This window comes from Tubulanus polymorphus, chromosome 1 (assembly GCF_964204645.1).
Source record: "Tubulanus polymorphus chromosome 1, tnTubPoly1.2, whole genome shotgun sequence".
NCBI classification, from domain to species: domain Eukaryota; kingdom Metazoa; phylum Nemertea; class Palaeonemertea; order Tubulaniformes; family Tubulanidae; genus Tubulanus; species Tubulanus polymorphus.
Genome location: NC_134025.1, coordinates 235,387 through 246,350, shown reverse-complemented (window position 1 = coordinate 246,350; position 10,964 = coordinate 235,387). Strand labels below are relative to the sequence as shown.

The following is a 10,964-nucleotide window of genomic DNA, read 5'->3' as shown; positions in this document are numbered from 1 at the left end:
AACTGAAATGTTTAGTGAGATTTCTACACGTTCCTGAACTGAACCTATAGGTATATACAATAGTTCAGTATTATATTCTCGAGATCAACACATAATTAGTAGAATCTATGACGATTTCAATATGTCACTAATTCACATTGAATAGAACACAAAGTCTGATTAATCTGGTATATTTCCACTTGTTGACATTTAGGGGGAGGGGGGGGGGGTTAGATTAAGCTGTATAAACTTCAATCATTTCTCGTGATGGAATCCCAGAACCGTCTCTCCTCTTCTCGGCGTCTTCAATCTCAAACGCGCGATATCCATCGGCAACATTCACAATTACAAACTCTAACAGGTCGGTCCAGGCCTCGTGAACATGAGCGGTGTACGCGTGTCCTAGTACGTTCTCCCACGTATAGAGGACGCTCTGTTTATAAACCTTTAGGAAACTCGGGTCGAAAGCGTTGATTAAACCGTGTTTATGACCCAATGGTATCAAACGCTTTAATGCGGCTTGATCCAAACAATCTATCTTTAGTATAACGTCGTCCAGTAATTTCATAAAATTCTCGCCATGACCTCGAAACACGGTATTCTTAAACAGTTCTTCGCCTTCTAAATCTCTGCAAATAGAGATTAATTCTCGAATAGCATCGCATATTGATGAGGCCAACTATAAGTGATAGGGCGGAAACACTATCTGTCTGTGTGTCTTATTAGTGTGATCCAACGGGGAATATTGCTGGAGGATATTATCTATGGGCGCCCCTTCTAAAGCCATATATGTAACACTCAAATCCTGAAAGTTTCCTAAAATCCTCATATTAATGCGGCGTCATTCTGAAAATTTTGGGACTATTTATGTATCACCGATAGTTAACGTGTATCAGTCGCTAACTGAGAGACAAAAATATGAATTTACCTGAATGAAAATGATGTTTTCACCACTGGTGCATTCGCAAACATATGCATGAATATCTTACATCCATTCGTCACTTTATGATTGGTCAATTGCGGCCATGTTTGTTTGATAACTTCAATTTGTTCATCAGTTACGACATCTTCAAATTTAGCATTTTTCTGCGCATACCAATCTGCGTGAACGCTATGACTGGCTTCACAACCCATGATATACCTGGAACACAAAACCGATCAACTATTGAGTTGGAAAAATTTTTTGAAGGATTTATAAATGTTTAACAATAAAATTTTCAGTTTCAAGCGATTTAGAAATTCAATTATTTCAGCGTTTGAAAATTTATTAGGAGGAAGTAAAGACAAAAATGATGGATTGATAGAATATTCAATGGTCAAAATCGATTAATTAACGACTTTTAAATCGATTAATAAACGACTTTTAATTGAAAAAGATCTTAGAAAAAGTGTAAGTAACCAGTACCCGGTTATAGAGTCACAACTGTGTAACTGGATCCAGTATATGTGAGTCGGGACGTGTCTCGATCAGTTAAACAGATTACATACACTGTCTGCTAAAATACATCCTTTATTACATCTAAGCAGACATTTTATTTCGGTAACCAAGGTGATGTACTGTTAATCAGTATCTAATCAACTGTTAATAGTTCATTACTGCAGAGGAAATACTCAATCACCCGAAAAACAACTCATCAATAAAAATGATAATTATATGATTATCATATATCCCTCTTTCACGATATATCAATAAGATTTCATGTAGAATATCATCTCAGTTTTTACTGAATGAATCCCCGATAAACAGATTGAAACTTAACGATTTGAGATTACAATAATGCAGCGGTTAAACCTAGTCTTACTGAAAATAAATCGTGAAGCTCGAAATACAGTGAAACTTTATCATTATGTAGAAGACTAATCCATTTAATGGCGATTTTATTGATATTATTAATATTAATATTAATATATGATATTTATTTCTTTACTAAAAAGTACAACAAAAAATACAATCACCATGATTACATACAAGACATATTTAAAGAAGTAAACAAAATATCAGATTTGATTTGATTTTGAAATTACTGAGAAAATGAAAAAAGAAAATGTTTCGATCAGGCATAGAAACAACTTATAGATTTATTACAATTTCTGAACAATGTTACTAAATAAATATGTTCTCTAAAACTTTTATTACTTACCTCTGATGAGCGTGAGGGTGTGCTAGTACTTCAGTTTCTCAGTAGCCCGGTATCTCAGTATCTCAGTATCTCGATATCACAGAATCTCAGTATCTCGATATCTCGGTTTCTCAGTATCTCAGTATCTCAGTATCTCTAAATCGTTCACGTTGTTGCTTGGCTTTGATCTAACAGATAATTACTAGTTGTCACTTGTGTTTTTTCTCAATGATTAACGCGCGACATTCACTTACCGCAGTAAGTCTCACTGTCAGTAACGGCTAACTGAACCTCATCCGATCAAAGTCTATACATTTCATATGCAAATATTAAGAAAGTGCCCTAGAAACAAAGGATGAACATTGTTTTTTTAAAGAATTTTTAAAGATTTTTTTTCCTAATACAAGTAGTAATTGTTTCTATCATCGTTCTGTTAGATTGATTCACATTGTTAACTATTGTTCGTATTTTGAACTGTAGATGGCGAAAGAGTGCAAGATTGAAGGGGATGTCTTACGCGCGTTTCACCCGGCTGCACGAACTATTTGACCCGTAGTAGGAACCGGTTAGCCGAAACTAAAGCTTAAATCTCCTTTTCCCAATCTACGGTCTAAAATGTTTTACGGTCTGTTATGAGTTTGTTCGTCGATTAAAGTGGTCTGAAGATGTCCTAGAATGCACCAAATCGTGCCCCCAGACCCCCCCGCGGGGTGCTCGTGTTAGAACGCCTCGTGCCCCCAGACCCCGGCTCGTGTTAGAACGCCTCGTGCCCCCAGACCCCCGCGGGGTGCTCGTGTTAGAACACCTCGTACCCCCAGACCCCCCCCGCGGGGTGCTCGTGTTAGAACGCCTCGTGCCCCCAGACCCCCGACTCGTGTTAGAACGCCTCGTGCCCCCAGACCCCCGGTTCGTGTTAGAACACCTCGTACCCCCAGACCCCCCCGCGGGGTGCTCGTGTTAGAACGCCTCGTGCCCCCAGACCCCCGGTTCGTGTTAGAACGCCTCGTGCCCGAGGGACTCGATTACTTGCTAGAACGAACGCCAGTATCCTAGCGAAACATTCAACAATTACAGGACTATTTTGATTTTATTATAGGGATTGTGCCTGTTATTTTATTTGGTTGGAAGATTTGGTCTGATTTTTAGAGCATTAGAATGAACCAGACTGTATTAATGTGTAATACAGTTAAATACTTCCTGGATTCCGCGACTGTCTTCGTTCTTTTGAATTTCAATTTATTTATTTCGATATTTTGTTTCGTAACCGGATTTAGAAAATAAAAATTTCCCCACAAATCAGACATCATGAGACGAGTTTTGAAAATTCAAATATCTAACGACAATAACCGTGAGAAAATTCCTGCTTTTATATGTGAGAAAATTTGCATCATTAAAAAGAAAATAATCTATAAATTAAAACGGCTGAAAACTGTTTTAGATTCTGTCGAGATGTTTACGCAATTCGAGGTAATTTCGAATTACAAAGATTTACAGAATCATTGTTAAATAACGATGTAGATAAATTCAGAACACACTATATCACTTATACGTCAGTGCTGTCATTGGACGAACTGGTAATTTATACTTGTCAGTCAATGTTTTACATGTTTGAAATGAAAGTTGATTGGAATAATGTAATCAGACAGTTCGAGACGGGTTTAAACATCGAACGTGTTGTCGTTCGTTCAGTATAAAATAAACTTTTCGATACACTTTATTTACAACTGAAGAATCGGGAGGTCCCGGGTTCGACGCCGATCATGGCGCTGAAATGGATAGTTTCTGTTTTATATTTGACGATCAGTTTTTCGACCAATGTTTACGCAGCAGGTAAGCCTATCATTCAAACTGTACAACTTGAGAAATCCTTCAAATTGATGGACGCAATGATTTACAATATATAGTGTTATTTGTTTTGTCAGATTTCTCGTTCACTTCTCTGTCATTCTCGATGCCGTCTGGAATGACTATTAGTCGTACATACACTCTGTACGGTCGCGCTGGTCTACGTAGTAACGTGTATATACCTACAAGTACGTATTCATCTTATTTCATTATTTGGAATAATGATGTGAATGTTAAATGAGTTCATTTGTATCAGTCACAAACATTCAGTTGTGGGTTCAATGTTTGAAATGTGTCTAACTTCGCCAACAACTAGAATATAGATATCCCAAAATAAGACGAATGGAAAATAAATTGCGAATAGTTTTTTTTGTCTTCTGGAATCAATCCAGAACATAGATATACAAAGAAACAAAGATGCAAAGATCGATATGCATATTCTTTAGATCTCATACTTTATCATTAACATTAGAATTCCTGAAGATGGCTTTTGGGATATCGTCAAAACGTTAAATAAACCATTATCTAGAGGTCGAAACATTTCAGACTTATATTCTTATCGTAAGATTGAATATGATCTTTTACTACAACACTGACTCAAAGTGTTTCATCAATGGTTACCTATTGAATTGAGTTCAGACAGTTGCACAGTGATTTCATTTGATTTCAGCCGGAGGTAACTTTCCATCCAAAGTCTACTGCATGGAGTACGATGTGACGAACGGAGCTCCACCGAGTCCGCTTCCAACTCCAGCTATTCCAGTAACATTCAGACCGAGTGGTGGAGCGAACTGGGGAATACTCGGAGGACGAACTTCAACACGATCTATACAAATTACATTTACAGTACCGTCACCTAAAGATAAATGTGAAGCCTGTATATATCTGTGTATAAACAGTGATGCTCCGCACGCTAATGAACAAGCGAATGAGAAAGACAATAACTGGGCTTGTCAAACGACTTCTTTATCATGTGATACGGGTAGGTTTACTAATGATATATATTTCATTGATAATCAATGAATTATCACACAACTGCTGATATTTCAAAGTTTATTTATCTGACAGCTTCGAGATCTATCTGAATTCCATCTTCACAGAAACATTAATGGAGGCTATTTTGTGAAATCATTTCCGTTTCTCTGAATGTTGGATTTAGATAAAACTGTCAGATTTATAAACTTATCATCAAAAATATTATCAATGTAGAGACCATATCAGTTTATCCATCACAGTTTGATAGTATTTCTTCGATCAAAACAGTTTCTACAGTTAATTTCTAACTTTTACTCATTTACAGACGTGAGTTTAACATCGATGTCGTCAGTACCGACACTTTACGAATGGAAATCTGTGCAAACTCCTTACTACGTCGACGTGAAATCTGATAAATCATTTACTGCTACAACTTCAACTGATAATTTTGTATTAACTACATTTTTCTCCGATAAAACAACAGCGAGTTGCGAATACACAACAAAAATGGTACCGTATAGTTGTACACCTCTAGCCGGAGCCCCGAATATCACTACAACTATGACTTCAAATTTAAAACAAGGTTTAACCGGAGGTAAAACAGTGACATTATCTGGCACGGTAAATTTCCCTGCACTTCCGGCAGCGATATGCGGTGTTGCGACGCTCCATGTCTGTACAGTCATCTCAAACTCTACTGATTCTACTTGGGGAGAAATGATCACAAAAATGAACAATAATATCCAGTGTCGTCCTGTAAATGATAGATTCTGTACTCCAGGTAAGTGAGAATAGAGATATTCATTACAATTAGACAGGTTTACAGATTACAAACTCTCTACCGGGGCCGCTTCTATCAGGTTTACAGATTACAAACTCTCTACCGGCCGCTTCTATCAGGTTTACAGATTACAAACTCTCTACCGGGCGCTTCTATCGGGTTTACAGATTACAAACTCTCTACCGGGCGCTTCTATCGGGTTTACAGATTACAAACTCTCTACCGGCCGCTGCTATCAGGTTTACAGATTACAAACTTTCTACCGGCCGCTTCTATCAGGTTTACAGATTACAAACTCTCTACCGGCCGCTTCTATCAGGTTTACAGATTACAAACTCTCTACCGGCCGCTTCTATCGGGTTTACCGATAAAATGCAAATCCGGAATCCGGAAAACAATTGCACCAGAAGAGAATTCCGGAATCGGTAGTGACCAATCGAAACCTGTCTTAATCAAGTCTGTCTGTTATAACTGAATCATTCTGTTTTCACTTTCAGATCCGATGATTGATACTCCAGTTGCCAGCGCCCCCTGTCTGATAAAAGGGAAAGCAGTTTCGTTGGATTTCATATTCGATATAACAAATAATAAACGAACTGATATCGCGACTGATACATTTACTAATATTCCAGCATCGACTGGAGGCACGAATTTCGCTATAGTCGCCATGTTAACATCAGCGGCGACGATCCCTCCAACATCGGCGACTACTCTTTACGCGTACAATCTTACAACTACACAATCTATGGCTCAGAAATTAGATACCACAAACAAGATTACACCAGTCAATGCTAAAGCGAGTAATGTTGTAATAACTGATAAATGTAAAGATGTAAAATATGTTTGTTTTTTGTTAAAACCTGGAACTAAACCGACCTACGCGGTCGACTTCGACCTCAACAATAACCACACTTGTACAACAGACGACACTCTGTTTAATGACAAGAAAATCTGTGATCCTGGTAAGAAATGCTTCGTTCTTATATTTAGTAGCCATGCACAGAATTTAAATCATTAATTTTTGTGTGTATTTTGTAGATCTATCACTGACTATTTCGAAAATACAACCGAAACTACAAGGAGTTGATGTTCCAATAAGTGATGGTTACCCGGTCGATTTAGAAATTGATTTCTCATTCAAAAACGTGGCCACAAATCCAGACATCGCTTCAGGAAACAATGTTATTGCGCCGTGTGGAGCTTATAATAATTATAAATTCACCGCGTTAATCATTAACAAAGATTTAACTAAATCTGCGAGCGCGATCACGTGTTCATCGGTAATTACAAACAGCGCTCTGAACGCTACTGTTTTAACTACTATAGACTCGACTACTATTCTTCGAGCTCCGATACCCGCAGCTAGCGACGGTCCCGCTATACTGACTAATAAAGAACTAACTAATATCAGACTAACTCCTGAAGATTGTCTATTACCTAAGTATGTATGTATATGCGTTGAACCGGACCCGGCTGCTGGTTGGACTGACTTCAATATGACGAATAATTTCGATTGTAAAGTGATAAAACAGGACTGTGGTCCGTGTAAGTATTTTACCCTAAGCCTGGCCCACTCCCTGAGAAAATATATTTGAGGGAGGAATGTTTTTAATTTACAGCTATTGGAAATCTACCGAATACAACTTGTATCTATGAGAATGTTACTGGTGATAATTGGTTATTTACTATAGAAGCTTCAGATCCTGATGACGATTTATTAACCTGGCATTATTTCGCGTCTCCAATGGATGATAGTTTCTATATGGACCCAGCAAACAGTGAGTCCCGATATTTCTACCCTAAATACTGCGGGAGTCTCGGATAATGAATTCTATTTGTTTAACAGGTGGAATCATCAAGTATAGAGCCAAACATAAAATAAATTACGAGAAAATAAAGGAATACAAACTTCACGTAATGGTTACGGATAGTAAAAACAAAGGCGTTACTGGAACTTTGAATATCTGTATCAAAGATTCAAATGATTTACCGAAATTCCACAATTTACCGGCGACTGTAACTGTTCCTGAAAATCAACTTCATCAAGCTTCAATATTTCAGGTATAGATCATAATAAACTCTTTTTCTCATTCTATCTGAATTATGAAGTGTTTTATTACAAGTTATAATTGACGTGTGTTTTTGTCTAATGTTTACAGTTAAATGTAACGGATGAAGACAATGATCCCATTGCGTTTAATATCACATCGTCTCAACCTAAAGATGGTGTTAACAAATTCACTGTGGATCGCAGTAAGTGCGCGGAACATAGAAATATCTGACAGAAACACTCTCTGAGAGTCCGTGTTTTAATGATCTCACAATAAGAATGAAAAAAATATTCCTTTGTTTCCCCGAGAGCTAGTTATAGTTCAACATTTGAAGATGACAAAATTATATTATCTGATATGATTATATTTTCAGATTTAGGTGTGGTTTATGTGAAGGATAATGCAGGAATAGATTATGAATATTTATGGGATAATTACATCCCGGCTCCGTCTTATAAACTGAATATAACAGCTTGTGATAATACAGGATGTACAGCAGCATTTCTGAATGTTTCAATACTAGATGTTAATGAACCTCCATTTTATTCACCAAATAAATCTAATCACTTCAAAATTAAAGAACCAGCCACTGTAAGTTTTAGATCAAAAACTCTTTCGCTGAACGATTCATATCAAAACATCTGTATTTAAATCGGGTGAATTTATTGCAGTATGCTGCACCATGTCCGGCCCGAAGAGGAAAAATATTTGAAATCCGGACGGCAGGAGATGTTGATTCATTTATCCCATCTTCACCTCCTAGAGATCCATTATCATATAGTTTATACGATAAGAAATATGTGAATGAGTTTTATAAACTGCACATAGTTGAAGGCCGAATGACTATTTGTGAAGGCGACTCGGTGATTGACTATGAAAGCACTACATTACCGCGTATATTCTATATAGGTAAAATTATATGTTACTATAGTAAAACAACTAAAGGGTCGTGTAAAAAGGAATAAGGGTAAGGGTTAGGGTTAGGTTTAGAGATAGAGGTTAGTTAAATCAATATTAATTAAAAAGGAATAAAACTAAGATGGAACTAAAAGAACTCTTCCACCAGAAAGTCATTATTAGGCAAAAGCAGATCGTGACATATTGTATGGTGCTAATCTGCAACCCTTAATCTAGCAGGGCCTCACAGCATTCCAGCCGTGCGCGCTATAACCCGCAAGTATTGAGTTGTTTAATATTGAATATTTCAGATATAGTTGTCACTGATTCTGGATTCCAACATGAAGGTGACAAGAAGGGTATTGTACCTTTATCAGCCGTTTATCAACTGAAAGTTTACGTGCAAAATATATGTGAAACGCCATATTTTACTACTGCACTACCACAAGTATCAATACCTGAAAATACACCAGTCGGTACAACAGTAGCTGAGGTAGTTGGTACAGATGCAGATCTGTGGTTATACGGTGAATTCTGGTTCACTGTTGATCCTACAAATAATGCTTCCAAATATTTCGAAACTCGAAGAATATCCCGAACACGCGCCGCTCTACTGGTGAAATCTCCCATAGATTCTGAACTCTACACAACATTCATCAACGTTCCAGTTAGAATTATTGACTATTGTAACAAAATAAGGACTGGCACGGTGAAAGTGACCGTTTTAAATGTCAATGATAATGCTCCGGTTTTTAACCAAACACTTTATAACTGGGAGGTATCGACAACAGCAGCGATCGGAACATTCCTGGGACACGTCTCCGCTACTGATGCTGATAACGGTAATCTATTCAATCGTCCTTCTCTCTTCTATCAAAGGTTAGAATTGAAATATAATGTTTTTCTATTAATTTCTCTATATTTCTAGCTGTAACTTCGATCACGTATAATAAACTGTATCACGCTGAGATGTTTTCTATGAACTCCAGTTCAGGAATGGTTGATACTTTACTCACTCCGATGTTACCTTACCATAAATACGTATTGTATACAGTCGCTTCTGATAACGACCCGAAAAATCCGCTCAAATCGCTGTAAGTTTTCATCTATAAAACCAGATATAAAACTAGAATTATTGATCTCTCGAATATTTATCTAATTAATTTCAGAGTATCTACGATAAGAATTGACACATACGTGGAATGCGAGGTTCTCACTAGCTGGTATTCGAAACAAAACCTTCTACATTTCAATTATGCCAGAATTCAGTCGTTTCTAATGAGTTTACAACCACTTTGTAACCCGTGTTTACCACGACTACACAATATATCTGAGATTAACGGGTGCGGCGATCTGTTTTATCGCATTATTCGATATTTTCTGGTCTAATCGCCGATAAATGAATGATATCTGATTTTCAGGAAAGCGGTTCTGATTATATATTTCCTGAAAGATGGATCTACGGAAGTTCTGGGAAATATCGGAAGACCGAAAGAGTTTCTTACTAATGATACCGTATTAAACTCATTATTACCGACTGATTTGACGCCGTATGAGATCAGTAATGTCACTAATACGTGTCCTGTCTCAGTCGATGTGTCAGCAGATTGTAGCGGACTGTTGTGTTCAGTATTTGGCCAGTTAGCGATGGGATTTTTACTATCGGTAGCATTGACCGTGTGGTTAGGGTTGATAGTAGCTATTGGTTTATACTTCTTCCCTACACATGAACGACACGGGTAAATCTTACAAGTTCAATACTTGAATTCAGCACGGACCGCAACACATCAATCTAATGTTTGAAGAAGCATCGAAATGAAGTTGCAACTATTTACTTTTCTTTCAGACAACGTTTGGACACTCCGTTTGTGAGAGGAGGTGATTTTGTTAAGAAAGTAGAGACTGTTCGGTTCCATCATCCCGAGGCTGCTCAAGGTATAAAAATCGTGTTTCATCATAATTTTGTGTCGTTCATAAGGATTAAATTGAAAGTGTATATTTTCAGGAGATTTAGTGACTTTTGATTTTCGATATTCTGATAACCCGACAGTGGCGCGACGATTCCTACCGGAAGTCAATGAATGATGATCGTATCGTCATCTATATCGTACTAATCGTATCTTATACTGCGATATATCGTTAATTACATATAATACAATATATAAAAGTGAAATTCTCTGCTGTCGTTAAATATTAAAACATTTTTATATACACAAATCAATTCAATTCAAAATAACTTTATAACACCTTAATATAATCACAAAGCATATCATTGGTTTATATATATTATTATTTATATGACTATACACAGATAAC

At 37.1% G+C, this 10,964-nt stretch overlaps 2 protein-coding genes across 2 annotated transcripts; one reads left to right on the top strand and one right to left on the bottom strand.

The window, feature by feature from the left end:
• Positions 1-214: 214 nt before the first annotated feature.
• On the bottom strand, positions 215-1,113 carry LOC141915256 (hemoglobin subunit alpha-D-like). The gene is made up of 2 exons (XM_074806726.1): positions 908-1,113; positions 215-608 (listed from the first exon to the last, which is right to left on the bottom strand). The coding sequence occupies exons 1-2, from the start codon at positions 1,111-1,113 to the stop codon at positions 215-217; spliced, it is 600 nt and encodes a 199-aa protein (XP_074662827.1).
• Positions 1,114-3,736: 2,623 nt separating this feature from the next.
• LOC141913463 (uncharacterized) lies at positions 3,737-10,964 on the top strand. The gene is made up of 17 exons (XM_074804955.1): positions 3,737-3,929; positions 4,022-4,132; positions 4,615-4,926; positions 5,245-5,700; positions 6,198-6,662; positions 6,739-7,245; positions 7,320-7,478; positions 7,547-7,761; positions 7,860-7,953; positions 8,125-8,342; positions 8,423-8,660; positions 8,960-9,490; positions 9,577-9,742; positions 9,818-9,991; positions 10,070-10,387; positions 10,495-10,583; positions 10,654-10,964. The coding sequence occupies exons 1-17, from the start codon at positions 3,860-3,862 to the stop codon at positions 10,731-10,733; spliced, it is 4,203 nt and encodes a 1,400-aa protein (XP_074661056.1). The 5' UTR covers positions 3,737-3,859; the 3' UTR covers positions 10,734-10,964.